Here is a 25306-nt window from a genome sequence, read left to right as displayed (position 1 = left end):
TTCCAACCATTCATTCATATATTTACTGAGCATGTACCATATACCAGGCCTCATGCAGCTTATATTCTAGAGGGCAGACAAATAAATATGCTATAGAGTAAGTTAAAAGGTGATAAGTGCTATTGATACCAGCTCAACACAAGGTTGGCATAAGGGAAGCCATCCTGTAGAAAGGAAACCATATTGTAAGTTGAAATGACCTCTGATTAGTTAGCCCAGACATGCTCTGTAGATTTTCCTCTCCCAGCTGTTTTAAGATGATCATTTTGTTCCTTTGAGTTCCTTAGGAATGTGATGACTCCCGGGCAGAGAGCTATGCTCGTAGCCATCATCAATGGCAACTGAAAGATCAGGGTATAGGGCTTTGCTCCATTCTCTGAGGCATATCCAGAAAAGCAAAGGACTATCAGGAACTGGGACCAGATGTCTGCTCTACCCAGAGACCAGCCACCTCCTCCACCAGGAGACTGGCCTATACATAACTGGCCTGTAGTCTTTGTTCTGTGAGATGGTTCTTTTGGACATGAGTTGGCCATCTTCCCTCTTGCTAGCAAGCTGCAATAAAGTCCCTTCTCTCCTACCACCTTGCCTCCTGACTACTGGCATGTCTTGTGGTGAGCAGATGACCTGCCTTGGGCCATAGCACTATGAAGAAAACAATGCATGAAGGTTGGACAAAGAGTGCCTGGTTGGGGTGGAAGGATAGGTATCAGGCTAAACTGCTGTGACAAAGAGGTCCAAAATTACATTTTAAACAAGATCAAAGTCCATTCCTTGGCCTCATAATGATCCAGATCAGGCAGATCTACTTAATAAGATCATCCAAAGGCCCATGCTAGAGAGGAAGCTCTGTTACCCTTCATGTGTGCTTCCCAGTTTGCTCCAGCAGTCATCATTTTCCACCAGAGAGAAGGGAAGAAAACGCACTCCAAGGCAAGTCACTTCTTTTTAAGTAATATAAAAGTTGTATGCATCACTTCCTCTAGTATATGCATATCTAGCTGCAAGGGAGCCTGAGAAATGTCTACCGCCCAGATAAATGCTAACAAAAAAGAAGAGGGCAATGAGTTTGCGGGAACCACTGACAATTTATCACAGGTGTGATACAATCTTAAATAGGAAGGCTCAACAAGAAGTTGACATTTGAGCAAAGACTTGCAAGAAGTAAGACGGTAAGAGAACAATCTTCCAAAGAGAGAGACGAGCACATGCAAAGGCCTTGCAGTAGGAACATGCCTAGCATATTTGAGAAACAGCAAAGAGGCCAGTGGAGCTAGAATGAAATGTGCAAGAAGGAGAGTAGTAAGAGATGAGGTCAAAAAGGTAAAAAGGGGCCAGTTTATACATCCAGAAGGCCTAAAAGCTGTAAAAGATTGATAAATGCAAATTCATAAAAAGTTACTAAAAATTTATCACAGCAAAACAAAAACATACTATAAGCAAATCAGTCGTCAAAAGGCAAATTTAGAAAAGATATACTTTAAATTCATGTAACAAAGGGCTAATTTTTCTGATATAAAATTGGTCCTAGAGATAGATATAAGAGAGGCTCCAATATGAAAATGAGCAAAAAGATGTTAACAATCCTAATGTCCCACAATAGGAGAATGATTGAATATAATATGATATTGACCTAGAAGAGAATATAATGCATTATTCACAATAGCAAAAAGAAACAACCCAAAAGTTTATCAACTGATGAATGGATAAAGAAAATTTGGTATATACATACAATAGAATACTTTTCAGCAATAAAAAGGAATGAAGTACTGGGACATGCTACAACATGGATGAACCTCAAATACATTATGCCAAGAAAAAGAAGCGAGACATAAAAGGCCACACAGCAAATGAGTCCATTTATATGAAACGTCCACAAAGGGCAAATCCATATAGCCAGAAAGCAGACTAATGGTTACTAGGGGCAGGGGGTAGGGAGAAATGGGGAATGACTGCTAGTGGATACAGGCTTTCCCTTTGGGGTAAATGAAGTTCTGGAATTAGATAATAGTGATAGTTTGACAACTTTTGTGAATATACTAAAAACCACTGAATTATATACTTTGAAAGGATGAATATTTTGGTATTTAAATTATATCTCAATAAAGCCATTATTTAAAAAGTAAAAATGAGACAAATCTCTAAATGCTCATGTTTGAAAACTTCCAGGATAGACTGTTAACTGGAAAAAAGAGGAAAGTTCAAAACAATATGTATAATTTCCTACCTTTTGTATGAATACAGGGGGAAATAACCCATATTCGTAACTGCATATATATGCATGAAAATGTTCAGGAAGGACACATGGGAAACTAAGAACAGTGGTGACTTATGGAGGCAAACAGGAGGGCTGGAGAGATGGGGACAAGGATAGGCAGCAGACTGTTCATGTACACTTCAATGTTTCTTTTTTTTTTTGAGGAAGATTAGCCCTGAGCTAACATCTCTCACCAGTCCTCCTCCTTTATTACTGAGGAAGACTGGCCCTGAGCTAACATCCGTGCCCATCTTCCTCTACTTTATATGTGGGACGCCACCACAGCACGGCTTGACAAACAGTGCACAGGCCTGCACCCGGGATCTGGTGAACCCTGGGCCACCAAAGTAGAACATGTGAACTTAACCGCTGCGCCACCGGGCTGGCCCCAATACGTTTCGATTTTTGAACAATATAAATGTATCACCTGTTGAAAAATTAAATTAATCAAGAATTAAAAATAGAGGATTGTCATCGATTTTAAAATTGACTTTTATTGATTAAAATCTGATGACATACTGAAATGGGAGCAAACAAAAAACTAAATCATATTGTGGTGTGCTGGAGGAGTCATCAACCTAAAATTAGAAAACCTAGGACTTGTTTCTAAGTTCCCTATTAAACTCACTCTGTTAACTTCAACAAGTAACTCCTCTGGGTCTCAGTTTTCTTATGTGTAAATAAGTACATTGGGCAAGATGATCTCTAATGTCATTTCTTGCGGTAACTTTCTATAACACTCAAAAAAAGGAATTCAAGGCGATGTTAGGTTCTTGTGAAAACAAAATTTACAATATATTAATTGGGCTACCTTAAGTGCCAGATAATCAGGGAAACGAGCCAGGCAAGCCAATACTTGAAAGAAACCAAAATTCTACCATGCTGAGTGTGGTGGTTTTTAAAAGATGAAAAATGTTTTAAGCCAACAGATCTTTCTTGTTTTAATGTCCTTGTATAATCTTCAGAAGATTTTCATTACACGATCACCAAAACAAAGTCAACTTTAAAAAGCCAAAGTGTTGCTTTGGCTGCCATATTATCCCAAGAACTTTCCACCATCTGGGCTGGAAATGTCCGAGGACAAACTACTGTTGGAGCAAGTTATTAATTTCATGTGAAGAAAAAAAAAAAAAAAGACAGGCGCCGTGACCTTGTACTGCTCTGCTTGGGCAGAATGGAACACTTGGATAAAGACAAAAGCCTTGGCGAAATGAGTGTTAGTGTTGGCTAAGGGCAAAGTCAACGAATACGGACGGAAAAAACATCCTCCTTTGACCTGCTGTTGGAGAAGAAACTGGACAGTACTGTAAATGGAGCATAAGTATAACAAAAACAACTGACGAGTTCAAAAGATTAAGACCAAAATTTAGAAATATCAGTGTTACACCAACACGGAGATTCTAAAAGAAAAATATGAGGAAAGACTAAAAAGTGGAATAGTCTATGACAGATACTGTCAAATAGTACTGATGGCTAGTTTTAAAGTTAACAAAATCAAAGACATGGTGATCACTCTTCATTTATAAAAGTCTTAACAGTAGAAGAGAAAGTGCCTGGAGGTTAGGAGTCAAAAAATATGGATCTTATTCTCAGAACTATCACTTGTTACCTTTATCAGCCACCTGACCTGTCAACTTCATCATATGTACAAAATAAGGGGCTGGATCAAATAAAATGAAATATCCATTCCATGTTTTCACGAGTTCTCAAAGAACTAATATTACATACGTAACAACGTATCAAATGTATAAAATACAGCCACATATCTTCTTGAAATAAAGTTCAACAACCAAAAAGAGCTTTTAAAAACATCCTAAAAAGTCAAAAATTAAGAGGGATGCATAATAGTAAAGCAAATATACCAAAATGGTTATGTGGGTGTCCAAAGTGTAATTACGCCACCTTAAAATGTTGCATTCATAAAACAAGGAACAATGAGAGAAAAAGAGCTCTCAGGAACTAAAGATGATTGCTAAACCTTCATCAAAAGTTAGAAATGGCTTTAAATATATGAAGAGATGTTCAACCTCACTTGTAATGAGAAAATGCATATAAGAATCACAATGTGATTTCCATTTTTAACACAAAAGTTCCATAATATGCAATATTGGCAAGGCTCTGTTGAACACTTTTGGTGGGACTATAATTGATGCAATCTCTTTAGGGGACAATTTTTTACCAAATTTATCATATTTTTATCAAATTTTAAAACGTATGTATTTAAATCCAACTCTAAGATTTATATGATGGTTATATCTGTATATATGCATAAAGTGAATTTCTGTATATGCAGTACATCCAGAAAATGGAATATTATTCAACGCTAAAAAGAAGGAAGCTATTAAGCCATGAACATAGACAAACTAAAGTGAATGATGCCATTCTGAAAATGCTACAAACTGTATGATTCTAACTACATGACATTCTAGAAAAGGCAAAACTATGAAGACAGTAAAAGGATCAGTGGTGGCTGGGGCTGCAGGGGTGGGAAGGATGAAGAAGCGGAGCACAGAGGATTTTTAGGGCAGTGAAACTACTCTTAAGATACCATAGTAGTGGATACATGTCCCTGCATATTTGTTAAAACCCACAGAATGTACAACACACCAAGAGTGAACCCGAATGTAAACTATGACTTTGGGAGATAATACTGTGCCAATGTGACTGGAATAAATGTACCACCTTGGCATGGGATGTTGATGGAAGAGGCGATGCGTGCGTGGAGGCGGGGGTATATGGGAATTCTCTGTACTTCCTGCTAATTTTGCTGTGAACATAAAACTGTTCTGAAAAAATAAAGCCTATTAGTTAAAAAAAAAAGAAAAACATAGTGTTATATTATTTGGAAATATAAAGGTAAGATAAGGGTAGAGGTTTATATAAACCACCAGAACAGCTAAGAATTAAAAATGATTGTCTCTGGCGAGGAAAGGGATAAAAGGAATAGGACAACTGTTCTCATTATAAGCCCTCTTTGCTATTTGATTTTTTCCCCAAACCATGTGCACACATATATTACAATTTAACATAATTGTATCAGCATTGACTAGTATCAAATATCCAAATGCAATGCAGTCTGAATTATGCCTGAAAAGAAATTACTCTGTAAAGAATTAACTTATATAAGTGACACAAAGAAATTACAAAGAAAAAAAAATCAACTGTTGGTTGAATTAAAATTTGCAGTTATAAATGTCAAAGTATCTCTTTCATATTTTGCTATACATGTTTTAATAACAGCAGAAGAAATCAACAAAAGCATTCTGTACTGGTCTTGCTTTATTTTTTTCCCCCTGAAGAAGATTCGCCCTGAGCTAACATCTGTTGCCAATCTTCCTCTTTTTGCTTGAGGAAGATTCGCCCTGAGCTAGCATCTGTGCCAACCCTCCTCTATTTTGTGTGTGAACCACTGCCACAGCACAGCCACCACTGAGTGGTGTAGGTCCAGGCCTGGGAACTGAACCCGGGCTGCCAAAGCAGAGCACACTAGATCACGGAGCTAGCCTAGTCTTGCATTTTTTTTTTTTTTTAAAGATTGGCACCTGAGCTAACAACTGTTGCAAGCCTTTTTTTTTTTTTTTCCCTGCTTTTTCTCCCCAAAGCCCCCCAGTACATAGTTGTATATTATAGTTGTGAGTGCCTCTGGTTGTGCTGTGTGGGACGCCGCCTCAGCATGGCCTGATGAGCAGTGCCATGTCTGCACCCAGGATATGAACTGGTGAAACTCCGGGCTACTGAGGCAGAGCGCACAAACTTAACCACTCGGCCACGGAGCCGGCCCCAGTCTTGCATTTTTAAGAGCAAAAATTCTTTGAAGGCAGAGAGTCAATGTTTTCAGGGCTGAGTTACCTAAGAATCCTGCAAACTGACCTTAGGAAAGTCACCTCCCTTCTCTCTACTTCAGCGACATCACATAGAAAATGAAAGGGCTAGGATAAATAAGTTTAATTCTAGTTCTAAAAATCTAGTGATTATATGATTCTAAATAGCCCATAACTTGCAAGGAAATATGCGTATGCAGACAAAATGACAGCCAGGCTTCAGGGCTCTGGTGTGCGGCTTTCATACCTAACACCAGGCTAGCAACAGTCCTCCCAAACACCCAGGGAAGCTCCTCCTTCACACGACATACACTTGCTTCAGTTCCCACAATTATTCAGCCTTGTTCTTTTGGGTCTCAGACATCCTGTATCCCATGACCACTATACTTGGTAAAGACCAAGTGCTACTACTTTCTCTGAAGTTTAAAATATGAGAACTAACTCAGAAGCAAATAAGTTTAATGTTTCTGAGTTCTTAGAATGTGGAAGACAATATACTTTTACAGTCATAAAGCATTTTAAAATTTACAAAAGCATTTTTAAGTGGATTACTTTGGTCCTCAACACAATCCTGAGCAACAGAGTAGGCAGTGAGAGCACTAGACAGACCTCGTCCCAGGAGAAGATGCTCCCTCTCAGCTGCTGGCCTCTCTGCTGCAATTAGGGACATGATGTATTGAACTATCAACTCGCCTGGCTGTTTCTTCAAATAGCTACGTGATTTGGTCTGCAAACTCACACACTTGGATTTCCATATCCAAATTATTAAACAACTGAACTAGACGTCTTCAAATGTCTTTTCCAAGTTATGGTCTATAATCTACTAATCCCAATTTTAAAATGAGAAAACTGAGGCCTGGAGCGGCATTACTGGTTAGTAGTAAAGCTAGATTCACGGCCTATTTTCTGGATTCAGGATTAGCAGTGTTTTTTCCTACTATTCTATACTTCTTGACAATAATCAGTTAAACAATTCTGAAGAATCTGAGCATATATCTTGTAAAGTCAACATTTGTCGTACTGGATACATTTTGGTCAGATTTCTTCAATAAACCTGGTAAATGTTTACATATTAAAAAATTTTTAACTGGGCTATTTTTCCCGAGGCACTAGAAATCAATTTTCAGACTGAAACGCTATTGTGAACTTAATATATATTGTCTTGGTAAATGAAAATGCTATAACCTTTCATTCAGTAATTGTAATGTCTTAAACAGCTAATTCAACCAGAAAACCACATTAGATATTTACTTTACAGCACCTAAAACTTAAATGCTGACGTGCTGTTGCCACCCACTCTGCTGAGGCTGGATTTGGAGAAGTGTTTAGGTATCAACACGCAGAGCTGTAGAATGGCATTTTCCCAAATTAGGCTCTCCATTGCCAACCACGGGTCTCTCCAGTCCTTTACTTTCTGCCAACAACTTGCAGACTTCATAAAGAAATTATTTATGGCTCTTCAGGTTCTTGAACCACCTACTCATTGTTACCCCCAAAAGTTTTCAATATTCAAATTTTCCTCAGTGTAACATCTAAGCCAATACCACTAGTCTATGCATCAAATAAATGTGCATTTTTTGGTCATTTTATTACATTTCAGAAATCCTACGGATAAAGTGAATTTTATAAATAAGATTCTTAATCACTTTTATGCCTCCCCCAAGGATTTTAGAGAAACAGCTCTAAAAATTATATTTTTATATCTTAATAAACAGAGAAGCCTAAATACAACCAACTCTCTAGGCCTTCCAACATTCAAGTCTTTGCTACACCCAACAACATAGCTTCTCCATCCCTATCTCCCACAAACTCTTTGCTCTCATCAAACTAATGCACTTGTGATTCTCCAATCACATTGTTCACATCCAAGAGGTCCTATTGAGCTTCGTTCTGCCTCCTTAATGACCGAGTCACTGCTAAACACTACAGCTCCAATCGTCTGTAGCATTTACCAACTGCTTCTCTTACTGGGCTATCTTTCTATGTATCCATCCATCTCTAAGCTCTTCAAAAGTCACGCTTTCTTTTGCCCAAGGCCTAGGAGAGTATATACACGTAGTATAGTGACAACGTATGTTTCTGAGGATGAACTTAATGAAAAAGAAATTGTTATACTGTGAAGGGATAATCTGGGAACTACTGAGATACAAGCTGATTGTCCCTAAACTAAATGGCCCCAGACCACTCAGCATTTATAACTAATTAATCTACTATTTCCTTAAATATTGTCAGATGTTATTTCTCAGTGTTTCAGCTTCTAGTAGCCCCTTTCTACTACCAATGCCTATAAGACATCTAGTTGTTGTAATGTACCAACTGCAAAGGGCTTTGAGCCATTACACTTCCAATGGAATATGCCTTAGCACAATACTGTGTTTCCATATAGGCTAGCTGCTGGAAAACAAACAAAGTGCTTTAACCACACGCTGAATAGGTTGTGCCCCTACTAATTTACTCATTCAACAAATATTTCTTAAGAGTCGACCATGTGCAAGGCTAACCTGAGTACTGAGGATACACCAGTAAGCAAATAGATGCTGACACAAAAAGAGTCCTTGTTTTCATGGAGTTTTCATTCTAATTTTATTTGAGAAATACATGCAAGAGAAATAGATAATATGAAAAGTAGTGATACATATTAAGACAAAGAATAAAGCACAATAAAAGGACAGAGAATGAGAGGGGTATCACTTTAAGGTAGTCAGAGCAGCTGTATCTAAGAAGCCAACCTTTGAGCAGAAGGAAGCTTGAGGGAGGTCAGGACGTGAGCTATGCAGATAGCTGAGGGGAGATATTCAGTGCACAAGAAGAAACGGCAAAGACCTTGGAGACAGGAGTGAACTGGCATGTCCCAAATTAGCAAGGGCACCAACAGAGCTCAAGCAGAATGAGTGGTGCCAACAAGGTTAGCAGATAACATCCGATACCCTCTGTGTTCGAGAAGCAGACAGAGTCCCATTACACAAATAGACACACACTCTCCGAAAAGGGCAGTGAGGGCAATCGATTATGAGTATCTCATCTTTATCAATATGTAACTTAGGAAAAAGCTAGAGAAGGTCTCCTAGGTTAAATTATAATTTAAAAATCTGCAAATCAGGGCCAGGCTGAGAATTAAGCAGCCCCAGTCCTCAGTGAGTTCACAGGTTGATAAAGGAGAAGAACACATAAATGGATCTCAGAGGAAGAGGCTGGACGTCCAACGTGGGGCCAATAGAAAGGCCCACTCTGAGCAGACCTCACAGGGACCTTCCAGAGTGGTGGCACCAGAGGAAAGGCATAGGACCTGTTCTTGACAACAGCATCACCATATACAGCTAATAGTGACAGCTTTAACAAAAACAACAGCAACAAAAACAGACAAAAAAAAGAGATAAGGAAAAAAAGAGAGAGACAAGGAAAGAAATCCAGTTCAAGTTCTCAAAATAACTTCTATTTCATGATTAAAAAAAGCAACACAAGCACTTCCCAAAACACAAGTATTGGGTCCATTCAACATTCTGCTTCTGCTGGGAGGGCCCCACCAAACTCTACCACTGGGGAGTCACAGGGTCTCACCCAACCCTCACAGGAAGACTGTGAGAACCGATACACTGTCACAAACTCTAAGTGTTGTGCTCTCAACTCTGGCCTGCCAACCGTGGTCTTTCTATTACACTCTCTATTAGTATCTTGAGGAAAAGATCTTTATCTTACTTAATTCCTTTCCCATTCACTTCCTTGAGATCAAGGAGAAGGTATCACAAAGACAAGGTTTTACTTTTGGACAGCCTATTCCAGTTCTAGTGGGGTCAACCCAATACACAGCGAAAAACGTCAGGTCATGAGCCTGTGCATGACTTAATCTTTATTTTAAATATATGAATGCTGACACGAATGGAGTTAAGGAAGGATTCCTGGAAGGTGTGCGATTTTAATCTGACTTTGAAGATTAATATCTCAGAGAATATTTTATCAAGAAATCTACTCTGTCTGAGAAGTAGTATCCACTACCTACTTACGTCAATCTTCCTTACAAACGAATTCCTACAAAGTCTCAAAGTTTACGTAAACTACTGCAGTTGATCCTACTCTCCTAATAATAAAGCATCATTTAAAACTTAGTTTATACTAGATCTCCAAATAGCTAGCTATCTATGTTCTTGGTAATCACTTGCTTTCAATATTAATAGAATGATTTCACAGTCTCATAAGAAATGTTTAAGCTAGTTTTGAATTATCATCGGTGGCCATTAAAATTAGATTCCTCTCGCTGTTCACTAGTTAATGCAACGCTGGCATGCCAATGCTAAACATGAAAAGCTTATAGCTAGAATGATGATGGTCAAATGTAAGAGCATCCCCAATTTTCATATGCTAATATTCCCCCTTAAATTATAAGCTGATCCATAACACTGCACTATGGTTATAGTAGATGAAACATTTAAGTAGTAGTTTGGTTTCACATAGAAACTGTTACCAAGACAAACCTTCTTGCAGGATGGAGTTCCAAGAACATTAAATCATAAGAAATTGTTTCAGCAGCTGGTTAAAGCTGAGTGTACATAATACAAGACATCTGGTTGTCTGTGCATTTTCAGTTCATTTAAAAAGTATAAACACATTAAAACATTGAAATGTTTGATATATTACAACACTGTCTGCCTGTTCCCCAAGAGTGTTTAAGAGGCTGGTCTATTCAAGGTATTCATGGTTTACTTACTAGCTACAAGGATTTACTATTTCCATCCCCCTTAAGTTCACCAAGACATTTTATCAACAAAGGTTTAAAAAAAAAAGTACTCATTTAGGATATATACTAAACTGCTGGTATTTGGTTATGACATAAATTTAATAGAGGTGGGCGCTATTTCAAAAATTAAATCAGGAACACATGAAGCATTGCACATACTATGACAAGTAAACAGTAGACAATATATGTTCCCCTCCCACACTGGACTATATGTAACAGAAACTTAACCACAGTGGTTTAACCAAAATAAGTGTTTATTTTTTCACATAAGAAGAAATCCAAAGATAAGCTATCTAGGTCTGGTGTAACAGTTCCATGCTCCGGGGACACTATTCTTTGCATGTGGCACTTGCCATCACAGTTTCAAGATGGCCCAAGCACAGCCTCCACGTTCCAGAAAGGAAGAGAAGGGCAAAGGGCAAAAAGCTGGAGGTACCTGCTCTGCAAGGTCATGACTTCTGCTGACATACAACGGGCCCAAACTACGTCATGGGGCCACAGTTAGTTCCCAAGGTGCCTGAAAACTAAGCTGGGCAGACACTGGCCCCCCAAACAATAATGGAGATCTCTTAGAACAGAAGGTGAGAAAGGATATCAGGCATGCAAATAGCTGTGTCTGTCACAAGAGTTCCACTTGCAGAGGACATTTTGTCCCATGCCATTCCCCATCAGATGACTCTCCACTTGTCTCAGCCCTACCTCCAGGCTGCACATCAGCAGACCAATCACGATAGGGCTTGGTGGCTCTCATTTCTAAATCCAGATTACAATTCTGGGCACTGCACTGTGCACGACAGAGGCCAGGAGCCCATTTTCTCACAAATCCCTGTCTTTCCTTTTGGGCCACAGGCACATAGCACATTTCCAATGACATCCCTGTGTAGATTGAGATTCCGTGATGATAAATCTTAAAGTCTACTTCATTTCAAAAATAATTCCTTTAAAATATGCATTTTCAACAGGGGTGGTATCACTACCAAGAGAGTGAAAATTGGTTCTTCAGAGGTGAAAAACTTCATAGATATGATGATTTGTGGCTCTCCAAAGGGCCACAGCACATAAACAGATATTCAGTGTATCTAGGGTATTCAAATTTCATTAGGGGGAGAGGCAATTAACAAAAAAATGTCTACAAAAGAGTCCTCAGAGAGACAATAAAAAAAGAAGTTTGAGAGTAAGTGCTTTAAAAGTAACAAACATTTTTAATCATGTAGGAACTGTGTTCAGCTGTAGTGACAGAAATCCAGTTATGGCAGTGTAAACAAATAAAGAGTCTATTTTTCTCACATAAGAAGCCCAGAGGGTGAAGGGGGCCAGGGGGTTGGTAGTTGATGTCTCTGGTTCAGCAACTCAGTGACATCAAAATAGAACTTTCTGTGAGTCTCTTGGCTCCGGGTGCCAAGATGGCCACACAAGTCCAAAGAGCTTGACCATATTCCAGACAGCAAGGAAGAGGACTGCCAAAAACAGAAAGAGAGGCCTCCTAGCTGACTCAGGTCCCCTGAAAAACCTTTACCCGGAAGTTTCAGAACTTCCCCCTACATCTCACTGACCACATCTAGCTTCAAGAAAGGCTAGAAATGGAAATCCAGCTGCTCCAAAAGAGGTCAGAAATAAAATCAGGAAGCAAGGAAGGAGAGAACAAATACTGGGTGGACAACTAGTTGCCTCTACCACATATGGATTAGATTCAAATTACTTCTCTCTTAAAACCCTGTTTACAGACATCTATAGGATCTCATTACAGAGATTAATCTAATTCTGTACCTACCATATGCTTAATATTGCTACAGAGTTTGATTATTTTCCCCTTAACAACATAAAATTCTTGCTTTGATGATGAATAGTAGGAGTATAAATGTTATTAGGCAAGAGAGATAAAAGAAAGAACTCCATGGATGTACGTGGAGACATGCATAAAGTACCACATCAGAACCCACAAACTTTTCAACATGATCAATCACCATCTTCAATATAGAGAGAAGATAAAACAAATCCTGGCTTAGCCAGAACTTACAAGAGTGGAATATCGGTGATTAACTGCATCAAACAGCAGAGCAATTCTTCCAAAAGATCTTCTGAGTCAGAACCTGGTAAGACACATAGAAAGTTTTTTTAACAAAGTATAAAATAGAATACAGCTGAACTTTTTAAAGTTCAGTTTTCATTCCTAATGAAAATAGGAATAGTTATTACATAAACTCAGACACTAAATGTTGACCTCTGAATAAAATCCAAACCATGAGCAAGTTAGCATCTATTATGATCTTTATCTAGTATAAGAATTTTGAGCATCAGCTATTAATTCTATAGCTTTTAATGCTTGAAGGTATCTCATGGGTCCTGTAGGCCAGGATTTTTCAAAGTTCTTATGTTCTACTGTTTTTCAAATGAAATCTTATACTAAAGTCAAACATATAAAATAGATAAAAAATGAAGCTGCTCTAGCGGCTTTCTTTGAATCACAAGCAGAACACCTGCACCTCCTCCCGCCAATAAGTATCTGATTTTACCCCTGACCTCCTCGATGGGCCTCATGCACCTTTTCTGAACTCATGGGGCTCCAGAGACAACACAATGAGACCCAGTGAGCGGCCAGCCACATCTTTACTGAGAGCCAAAGGTAAATGGCTTTCCCAAGTCGCAGAATAAGGTGCAAATTATCATTCCAACAGAAACACTCCTCTGTCCCAAACTGCTCTAAGTGACCTTCTAATTTCCAAAGCCAATCAGTATCTTATGTGACTTCTGGCTTTGGACACTACTGACACCTACTCCTTCACGGAATTCTTTCTTCCCTCAGTTCCTATGACACCTTATTCCTAACCTACTTCGTTTTCTACTCACTCCCAGTTCCTCAGAATATGTTTCAACTATTGGTGTGTTCCCCAGAGTTCCACCACTGGCTTCTTCTCTTCTCTTCTCATTCCCTAAATTCTCCTTCATCAATCATCACTTATATGCTGATGATCCCTAAGTCTACAGTTTTCCTCTTGGCCTCTCCACTGAGCTTCATATTTTTATATCCCATTACCTACTGGCCCTCTCCACCTACATGCATCACCAGTTAACTCAAACTCAGAATGTTCAAAATTGAACTCCTCTCTCTCAACACTTCAAATCCACTTATTTCTTCTTTATTCTCCTTGTTAGTGACTGCATCAGTAACCCAGGCCCAAAACTCAGATCATTCTCTTACTCATCTTTTTATAACCAGCCAATCTCTAGGTCCTTTCAATTACACAGTCTACCTCTCTAATATTTCCTCTTTTCTTCATTGCCTGTCATGCTTTCCTTCATCGTTTCACCACCTCAGTTCAGTTAAACAAGTTTACTATGTTAAAACTCACTCCTGAACCTCTTTAAACTTTCCTAACTAGTATTCCTACCTCCAATTTTGCTCCTCTCTAATCCAAACTCCAGACTGTTATCACAGAGAGCTAACTAAACTCCATCCTCTCACTCTCCTGGCTTAGATTTTTTCAACTGCTTTAAGCTCATTACTGTGTATCAGAAAAAACTCCAAGCACCAAAGTATAGTCAGGCGTCGCATAACAACATTTCAATCAACGACAGACCACATACATGACAATGATCCCATAAGATTATAATGGAGCTGAAAAGTTCCTGTCACCTAGTGAAATCATAGCCATAGTAATGTCATAGCACAATGCATTACTCATGTGTTTGTGGTGATGCTGGTGTAAACAAACCTTCAAACCGTTCAGGAAGCATTCTAGAAAAAGCTATTGCTACCATAGGAGACAAGGACTCCATGTGTGTTACTGCCCTTGAAGGCCTTCCCGTGTGGAGGTAGAAAACAGTGATATTGATGACCCTGACCTCGTGGAGGCTTAGGCTAATGTGTGTGTTTGTGTCTTAGTTTTTTTTAAAAGTTTAAAAGTAAAAAACAAAATATTTTTTAAATGAAAAAAGCTTACAGAACAAGAATATAAAGAAAGAAAATACTTTTGTATAGGTGTACAATGTTTGTGTTTTAAGTGTTATTACAAGAGTCAAAAGTCTAAAAAAATTTAAAAATTTATCAAGTAAAAAAGTTACAGTAAGCTAAAAGTTAACTTATTATTGAAGAAATAAAAATATATTTTTATAAATTTAGCGTAGTGTACATGGAGTGTTTATAAAGCCTACAGCAGTGTATAGTAACGTCCTGGGCTTCACATTCACTCACCACTCACTCACCCAGAGCAACTTCCAGGCCTGAAAGCTCCATTCATGGTTAGTGTCCTGTATAGGTATACCACTTTTTATCTTTTATGCCATATTTTTACTGTACCTTTTCTATGTTTAGATACACAAATACTGATCACCGTGTTACAACTGCCTGTCGCATTCAGTCCAGTAACATGCTGCACAGGTTTGCAGCCTAGGAACACTAGGCTATACTATACAGCCTGGGTGTGTAGTAGGCTAGACCATCTAGGTTTAAGTATACTCTATGATGTCTGCACAATGATGAAATCGCCTAACGACGCATTTCTCAGAACATATCCCCATCGTTATGTGACAGGTGACTGTACAGTATGCCAGGACCTTCAAGACACAAGGCCTGCATCTTTCTACCTTTATCTCCCACCATCACTCCCTTCACAATCCCCCAATACCAAGCTACCTGCCACATGCCATTGAATGCCTCTTCAAGAACATTCCCTCTGTCTGGAATGCCCTCCAACAATAAAAACCTGATTTTTTTAAGAAGCCAATCTTTATCCATCTGAACCATCCTCAGTCTTCATTTCCTCCATAAAACCCAACTCTCTTGTCTCACCCTGAATAAAAACAATCTACAAAGCATCTATGCCTTGTGCATATGTCTTTCATTGTATATGCTGGTTACATTATACCATTATTTCTGTCTAAATCTTGGCAGGCGCCTATTGGACTCTGCTCTTCTTGAGGGTGATGACTGACAAAGAGCTTGGCACATAATGTATACTCAATACATGTTTTCCGAACTGAATCCAGGTGTCTAAGTACAAATCTAGTGGTTATTTCCAAAGCACTTGGAATCTCAAAAAAAAAAAAGTTTAGCATTTCATTTTTCTAGACCACAATATCTCCTGGTACTCAGAAAGTATGAAGAAATTCCTTCCTGCCTTGCCATAAATAGAACTGGCACAGTAACTCTCTAAGAGGTGAGTGCAAAGTTTGAAGAGAATATTAAATCACACTGAACACGCCAATCAAAGCCAAAAAGGAATACACAGCAAGAATCAGGATCAATACATTAAATCTCACTCTAGAAGTGGTAGGCTTAGCTCAACTAGTGAAGAAAGTAAAATTAGGAAACAAGTAACATTTGCCTCTGAGGCTACATGACAAGGAGTAGATATAACTAAAGTCCTTCTCATTGTCAAAGCTGTCCAACATAACCCAAGTGAATGAACAACCTACTCCAAGTTGATCTGTTAGCATATAATATATACTCAATACATGTTTGCTGAGCCGTCATTCTTCGGTTCATCTTACAAAATGTAGTGACCCAGACCTAAGAACATTTAAATCACTCACTGATTCCCTAAAGAACATTCCAGACTCAACGGGTTGGCCAGTTTAATAACATATCCCTGTTCAGCCAAGCAGCCAGCAGAGTTTACTATACAGAAGGTAAGGGAACAAGTGCTGAGGACCCACGTATGGTGCATGCTTCCACAGCAAACCTATACTCCCTCTGTGCTCTTGATCCTAGTGCCTCCTACTTCCCTGGAACGTCCTTCCAGCTTTTTCTTTTTTCCCTTCTTTTGCTTCTATCTTCAGTCTCTCAATCTCGAAAGGCCTCTTCTTTCATTTAAAAAATTAAAAAATATTTGTTAAAAAAACTGTAATCGCCATCTGCTGGCAGTAGTACGTGGAGCAGTTGCTCCAAAGAGCCCTCCTGCACAAAACAACCAGTTCTTGGCTAGAATACACTTTTTAGTGCATTGATGGGCTTCTGCAAAGTAAAGGAAATCTCCAAGGACCCTAGCACCATAACCAAAAAGATGGACCACAAGCGAACAAACTATGGCTTGGATCCAGGGTAAAATGCTGGAGCTGTAAGCAAACTCTCAGGTTAGGGTGACCTGAGGATGAATGCCAACACGAAGCCCGCTACTGGGAGACTAGGTCCTCAGCCTTGCCATGGGCTTGCCACTGGGAAGCTGAACCTGAGATGTCACATTAAGCCAAGAATCTTTGAAGGAGGCTTAAGTGGCCTCAGGTGGCGCAGCCCCTGGATCCCTTCAGAAGCAAATGCAAAGCCCTCCCTTCTTTGGGGCTCACATTAAGATCTAACAAACAAAGGCTAACAATTGAGATCATCAAACACATAAGGAGACAAGCCACCGTAAATATTTGCAGAAACAAACAACAAATTTAGACCCCTAAGGACTTAAAATATTGGATTTACGAGATACAAAATGTAAAATAAATACGTTATTACCTTGGCAAAAATGGGGCATAATACCAAGAGAGTGGAAAGGAAAACTCACACTGAAGGCAAAGGGAAAATGGAAACAATTTTGTAGTACTTCATAGTTTTGCCTAGGGCTGGCTTTGTCCCCTCTGACTATTTACCAAGGTATGGAAGAGTGGAAAGAACTATCTTTGCATAATGATACAAATTCTCTCTAGCAAACAGTCTACTGCCATATCATACACAGCCTGTGGGAAAACATTCCACAATGAGGTCCTCATGAATTTTCTATTACAAACTGAGAGCTCACTGAGAGTCACAATACCTTCATAAAGACGGCTTCCGTACATGTGCCAGCCATATCCATCTGATCACAGCAGTATTACAAAGAATGGAAATAAACAAAACAATTCTGCATGCTGTTATGTCTCAGTTGACTTTGCTCAACTATTTAGAGACGGTCCTGTACTTTTGTCAATTCAACCTTCAAACAACTTTGACTACTGTATATTATCTATCCCTGAAGTCTTTCACACATCTGCTTCAGATATTCATATATTAGCTGATAAATGGATGTTTTCAGCTACTGCACATCGAGGTTCCATTTTTTCTTATTCAATACTATCTATACAAATATTTAATTTTATCACACTTTTATAAATTATAAAGACATTGGTAGAAAATGTAAAAAGCTACTAGTGAAAAGTAGAAATCTCAAACTAACAATATGTAAGATTAAAATGAAAATAATTACATATGCCAAAAACAGGAAGACTTTAACCTTAAAAAGGCATTCAGGGGCCAGTCCCATGGCCAAAGGTTAAGTTTGTGCACTCCGCTTCTGCGGCCCAGGGTTTCGCTGGTTTGGATCCTGGGCACGGACATGGCACCACTCATCAGGCCATGCTGAAGTGGTGTCCCACATAGCACAACTAGAAGGACCCACACTAGAATATACAACTATGTACTGGGGAGCTTTGGAGAGAAGAAAAAGAAAAAAAAAAAGAGAAGATTGGCAACAGATGCTAGTTCAGGTGCCAATCTTAAAAAAAGAAAAAAAAAGGATATTCAGTGGACTTAAGCTGGTAGACCAACAGTAGGCTCAACTGTAAATGAAAAGAAAAAAACAAAGATCATGTATAAAATTCTGAATGGCTAACTCGGTATAAAGAAAACGACAGTCTGTCAGTACATGGATAGAAGCACCAATCATCAGAGCTCACAGATGGCTCTTTCAGTGAGACAACCATCCTGATAATGTGGCCCGTGGTTGAAAAAGTGTCATTTTTACGCTGCCCTTACTTTGGGTTTCCTAGGATGTATGGCAAAACTGTGCTGCTCAAGCTCGGATATGAGTGGGGAGTACAAAGAGGGTATTCTGAGAGAATATTTGGCCGCAAAATAAATAGAGTATATCTCTGAAGTGCATCAATTTACTCAAAGGTAAGTAATGAAAAATAATTTTATATTAAAATAAAAATGATATTGTGTTAAAGTACAATATATGCATAATTTTTTATGACATAATGCAAAACAAAGTGCTGGATTTGCAGGTGCTGGTTTGACTGTGCTCTCAGGCCCCATGGGGATAAACATTCACTCCACTCTTGCTGCTAGAACTTCATGGAAAGATTTGTAACTCAACAGGCAGGACCGTTTTGGCATTGTTGGTGCCACAAAAACAAAGCCTACCATTAACAAAACTAACACACAATTCTGATTAAATGCTCTGTTTAAACATCAGTATATATTTAACAAATACAGAAGGCTGATTATCAAAGTAGTAAATCAAACATATTCATCTCTGAAAACTCAAAATCAATGTATAAAGCTCTAGGTGGGCAAAAAGCCCGATGAGGACAGTGAAGCGTTCTGAAAAACGAAACCAGTAAACTCAGGAGCAATGCTGCCTTTGCCCTGAGAAAAAGTTAGTGTGACGGGTAGATACAAAACACTGCCTTTCCCATATTTCATTTGTTAATAATCCCGTTCCGCCCTTGTACTTTCCAGACTACAAGTTTTGATGCTAAAAACTGAAATAGCAGCAGTTCATCTTGAAAACTACAGGCCCTTCTAATTACTGGCAAAAAAAAATCTCCACAGTATCAAGAGAAAATGATACCTTTCCCTGTATCTTCAGAGAAAGACGACACACTTCAGCATCATGAATCGTCCTTGAAAACGTTATTTCTGATCAAGTAGTCCCAAAGACACCCAGTCTCAGACACTGTTGGTATGTCCTATGAAAGTAACCTTTAACATTTATAAAATCTGTAATTCTGATTGGTTGTCTCCCTTAAAAATGTACTGCCCTAGTAGGGATATTTAAATTGGCATCTCTGTTTTCTGAAGGGACACTGGTAATTTTTATTTTTATATTCCATAAGTAAATAAAAGCCTCAATCCTACTGCCTTCCTTATTAAAAAAGAAAAAAAGAATTTGAGAGTCTTGGCTCATTCAAATTAACACAGGAGAAGAAAGAATGACAGTGTCAGGTCATTTAAAAATGAAAATTATGAGAAGAAAAATGGAATTTTCAAAATTACACTTTTATTCCTCACATTTTATCCTTCTATGTTACACATGCCACCCCCAGAACATCTTCAAGGGCAATACTCACTGTAAGTGCCAGGAGATTTGTCTTCATAAGTGAAATGAAGTTGTAATTCCTCCTCTGACATCTCACAGATGAACACTTTCAGCAAACAGCAAATAATAAACAAAGCATTGTGTGTCTGCCAAATGAAGATGTGGCTAGAAAGGAAAGACCGAAATCAAACAAGAATCAATACTTAATCAGGAGCACGATCAGTTTATTTCTAGGCCAAGATTTCTTCATGATTTCTCAATCATTTTGCCTATTCTGTTTGTAATATTAGAACAATGTCCATATCTTTTAATGGCTCATGATTTATTACACTAGACCAGTGAGATCTATTACAGTTTACTTTATACTGCATTCTGTGTATTTTACATAGTGAGACAACTTGATAAAAATATTTTCCTTTAGGCATGACTGCTCTTTGTTCTTAACTTTATAGTTGCCCCACCCACAGGCAATTCAAAGAAAAGAAAGCTAAAAATTCAAAAAAATTATAGTAACATAAAGAGAACATATGCAAGTACACAACTAAAACTTTAAACAGGACACCCCTAGCAGCACAGTATGATACTTGCTATTTGTATCAATAACCATGAACTCAACACGAAAATTTTTAATTGGATCCAATATAATTTGTTTGGAAGCGGCACAATGAACAATCTTTTAAGAGACTGCCATCCAAAAATGGTTTTAAAAAATGCTTGAGTGCGTAATAGGTTAATCTTCCACTGCATGTAATATAAAACCATAATATTTAATCTGAACCTTCTTTCATCTAATCTGAAAGAAATAAGGGAAACAGATATGGAATGAAATAATACTCAAACTAAGTCATTATTTAAACTAGCTGTGACCAGCAGTGATAATGGAGAAAAATTACCTTTTAATAATAATTATATCGCTATTAATTTTCTTAAAAAATATATTTCTAAAGATTGTCTGAAATGCTGAAATCAAACAGATTCTAGAATTTAAAATCTCATCTCCATGACTCAGACAGTAAATTAAAATCTCTCTTTTACTTTTTTCCTTTAATAATGAGAATAATTCCTTTATAGCTCTCAAAAGATCATAATCTATTTCTACCAACAAATGAAAAATACTCATAGTGTTAAATATAAAGAGAATGTGATTTAATCAGCCAGCTTACTTCTGACATTCTGCAGAAAGTTTTAGTTCTTTGGTTCTAGAAAGGAAGACCTTAATTAGCGCACCAAAGTTTCCTGTTCGAGGATTGTTCTCAACTGCAAGAGAAGAAAAGGTTTTAAAGAGTTAAAGTTAAGAAATGAAATCAAAGTGAACATATTATAACATTTATAAAACCAAATGTCAAATTGAAGTTGCTCACGGACAAACTTTATCGTTAACTTCACATCTAATTAGGGAAATAAGCAATGAAAGAAACTGCTGTTTGGTCTTAATCCTGAACAAAAAATGATTTGCAAAATGAAAATGACAGAAATAGTAGGAAGAAGTAGCTGCCTCATTTCAGAATCCAAAATTTTAAAGAAAAGATATAAAAGTTTATATATGCATATATATATATACACTCAATTTATACACATATCCTTCTCTTTAGAAAAGCAGATATTAAAAAAATTGAAAAACTGGGACTGGCTCCATGGCCTAGCGGTTAAGTTGGGCACACCCTGATTTGGTGGGCTGGGTTTGGTTCCTGGGGGTGGACCTACACCACCCATCAGTGGCCATGCTGTGGCAGTGACTCACATACAAAACAGAGGAAGACTGGCATGGATTTTAGATCAGGGCAAATCTTCCTCAGAAAGAAAAAAAAAAGGCCTGAAAAATTGATCATCTATATCCCCAATATATACAATATAATAAACTTTAAAGGTAAAACTGTGTTCAGATAATCACAAATCATTCTAATGAAAAATAAATAGACACGTAAAGAAAGCAATACAGCCAAAGAGAAGTTTATTTGATCTGACAAAATTTTAAAGAATTTGCTTTAAAAAAAAATCAATTTTAAAAGGTGGGCAAGGGGCCAGCCCCATGGCTGAGTGGTTAAGTTCGCATGCTCTGCTTTAGGGGCCCAGTGTTTCGCTGGTTAGGATCTTGGTCATGGACATGGCACCACTCATCAAGCCATGCTGAGGTGGCGTCCCACAGGCCACAGCTAGAAGGACCCACAACTAAAGATATACAACTATGTACCAGGGGGCTTTGGGGAGAAAAAGGAAAAATAAAATCTTTAAAAAGTGGGTGTTTCAGGGTCTGGCCCCGTGGCCGAGTGGTTAAGTTCATGCGCTCCATTGCAGGCGGCCCAGTGTTTCGTTGGTTCGAATCCTGGGTGTGGACACGGCACTGCTCATCAAGCCACGCTGAGGCAGCGTCCCACATGCCACAACTAGAAGGACCCACAACAAAGAATATACAACTATGTACCAGAGGGCTTTGGGGTGAAAAAGTAAAAAATAAAATCTTAAAAAAAAAAAAAAGTGGGTGTTTCAGCAAATCCACCTAAAAAACTGAGAGGATACTGTAATGAGAATGAGAAGACCTGGTTACTAGATCAAGGTCTATAATCAATGGGATACTGAACCTCAGACAAATCACTTCACTTCTCCAACCTCAGCTTTCTCATCTGACAAAGAAACAACAGCTAACATACACTGAACAATATACACTAAGTGCTTTACATGCATTACCTCATTTAATCCTCAAAACCACCTATGGGAGAAGCATCAATATTATCTCCATTTTACAGATCCTCCTGTCTAGGTTGTTACTCACTCAAGGACACACCCTCATCTAGTGGCTCAAATCCTTGGCTCTAAACTGCTATGCTATACCAACCCCTATAATCAAGGAATTAGACTTAATGAAACTATAAAGTTCTATCAGGCTGCACAGCAAGACATATGTGATGGTCAATTTTATGTGTCAACTTGACTAGGCCACAGGATGCCCAGATATCTGCTTACATGTTATTTTTGGGTGTGTCTGTGAGGATGTTTCTGCATTTAAATTGGCAGACTGAGTAAAGCAAATTGGCCTGCCCAAAGTGGTGGGCATCATCCAACCCACGGGTGGTCAGAACAGAACAAAGGCGGAGGCAGGCTGCATTCTCTCTCTGCCTGACTGACTGCTTGAGCTGAAACACAGGTCTCCTCCTGCCCTTGGACTGGGACTTTCAACACTGGCTCTCCTGGATCTCAGGCCTGTGGCCTCTAATCGGAATTTAAACCACCAGCTCTGCTGAGTCTCCAGTCATTGGACTGCTCAGCCTCCATAATCCTGTGAGCCAATTTCCTTTTTTTTTTTTTTTATCCTGCTTTATTTCCCAAACCCCACCCCCCCGGTACATAGTTGTATATCTTAGTTGCAAGTCCTTCTAGTTGTGTGATGTGGGACGCCGCCTCAACGTGGCCTGACAAGCGGTGCCATGTCCACGCCCAGAATCCGAACCCTGGGCCGCCGCAGAGGAGCATGCGAACTTAACCACTCGGCCACGGAGCCGGCCCCCGCCAATTTCTTATAATAAATCGCCATTCATCCTATTGGTTCTGTTTCTCTGTAAAACTCTGACTAACACATCATAGAAGGACAGAAGTTAAGAATTTATTACAAAGGACAGACCATCTAGTCAGAAGATTTAATTTTACTGATGAAGAAAGAGTCCCAGAAAGGTTAAGTGTTGGGCTCAAAGACAACAATATGTCAAGAAATGCCCAGTCTTTTTGCTTTATGAATGATTTTCAAAATGTGAGATTCCAGAGTTCTAGATATTTGTTTCTCTTTTGAAATGTATTTTTAACTATTTTGAAAACCGGAAATGCAAACACTCAAACACACTGGCATGTGCTGCCAGAAGAATTCATTTTTATGCAGATCTGAGAATTATGTTTTTGCTGCCATCTCTATGCATATATTTGAACTTCTTTAAAATGTGTTAAAGATTTAGAGAGATGAAGTGTTCCAGAATTTTTTTTTAATCCAGGTCTGCACATAAATACTTTTAAAAATCATACTTGGCGATCAGTACATCATTACAGCACACCTGCTTTGAGCTCAATAACTGTCAAGTTAACTCAGGTCTACCTGCTGGGTATATGTTCTTGTCATAGCTTGAGAGGCAATGAAAGTAACTGCGTAACTTTCTCATGATAAAATGTTGCAGCACCTTGCTATTCCAAGTGTGGTTCATAGACTAATGGCATCAGCCTTATCTGGGAGCTTGCTGGAAGTGCAGAAGCCCAGGTCCACCTTACACCTACTGAAGTTGATAGTTCTCAAAGTTTAATGTGACTTTAAATCACAAGGCGTTCTTATTAAAGTGGAAATTCTGATTCTGCATGCGTGAAGTGTGGCCTGAGGTTCTGCAACAGTCTCCCAGCTGATGCCCACTGCTACTGGTTGGAGAACCCACTGGGAGTAGCAAGGTGGAGCACGTGCCTGTAAGTTAGGGCAGGTTCTGTCCAACCTTTATAATCAAGAATAGATATGCGATTAGATATCAGACATTGTTAGAGTTCCACTTTGAAATGAAAATTTCCTACTTCCCTTTTAAGCTTTGCATGTAGCTTAATGAAAGACTATCCTGAGATCTCAGGATGCATTGTTTAACAAAAAAAAGTTATGTTTGCAAGTATATCTCTGTGGGAATTAATATTATCTAGCTATCGTAAATCAAAAGAAAATAATGAAATAAGAAACTGAGGATGATATGACTATGATACCAGCCCAAGGTTGACATAAGGGAAGCCATACTGTAGAAAAGAAACCATATTGTAACTTTGAATGACCTCCGATTAACTAAGCCAGACGTGCTCTGTAGATTTTATGGCCCTTCCCAGCTGCTATAAGTTGGTAACTGTGCTCTGTTGAGTTCCTTAGGAATGTGATGACCCCCGGGCAGAGTCTATGCTGACAGCCATCATCAGTGACAAGTGAAAGATCAGGGTATAGGGCGTTGCTCTGGTCTCTGATGCATATCCAGGAAAACAAAAGGAACTAAGACCAGATGTCTGCCCCCACCTGGAGATCAGATGGAGGCCCCACTGGGATTAGGTCTATTTTTGAGGGACTGTTAAAATTTGGGTTGTCTATACTTCTTATCCTTCTGGTTGGATGCTTGATTAGAAAATGTGCCTTTACATGCTGTTCCAAAATGGTTGAGCAAGGTACAAAAATTCTAAAATGCAAAATCTCAACCTGAAGCCAGGAACAAGAGAATATTTCCAAATTAGTGCTAAACAGTTTCATTTCTCTAACCCAGATCTATCCCCCAACTCAGCAGGAAGTAGCTAGATGGGTCACCACCCTAAATCCCTCAAGAATGAGGAATACCAAAGAATAGGGGGGACTAAAACCAGCAACAGTTAGCCATTGATGACTGAGCAGCTAGTAACTAAAGTTTTTTTTTCCTTTTTGCAATTACTGATTATAGTTTTCAGTTGTTCCCCTGCCCATCGCTAACTGTGTTGTTTAGGGAATGTGCTATCTGAGTCCCAC

The 25306-nt window shown here is 38.7% G+C and overlaps 1 protein-coding gene across 3 annotated transcripts in view; it reads right to left on the bottom strand.

Moving 5' to 3' along the window:
* DYM (dymeclin) overlaps positions 1-25306 on the bottom strand; it is a 364500-nt gene that overhangs the window by 279162 nt on the left and 60032 nt on the right. For all 3 annotated transcript variants that reach the window (XM_046671418.1, XM_046671417.1, XM_046671419.1), the window contains 3 exons: positions 20979-21072; positions 19847-19980; positions 12828-12900 (listed from right to left, as the gene is read on the bottom strand). In XM_046671418.1, coding sequence (XP_046527374.1) covers positions 12828-12900; positions 19847-19980; positions 20979-21072 — 301 coding nt within the window. The remainder of the gene's footprint in view (positions 1-12827; positions 12901-19846; positions 19981-20978; positions 21073-25306) is intronic.

The sequence above is a fragment of the Equus quagga genome, chromosome 9 (genome assembly GCF_021613505.1).
Source record: "Equus quagga isolate Etosha38 chromosome 9, UCLA_HA_Equagga_1.0, whole genome shotgun sequence".
Classification (NCBI taxonomy): domain Eukaryota; kingdom Metazoa; phylum Chordata; class Mammalia; order Perissodactyla; family Equidae; genus Equus; species Equus quagga.
The sequence above is the reverse complement of the archived record's forward strand: the minus strand, read 5'-3'. Positions and strand labels throughout refer to the sequence as shown.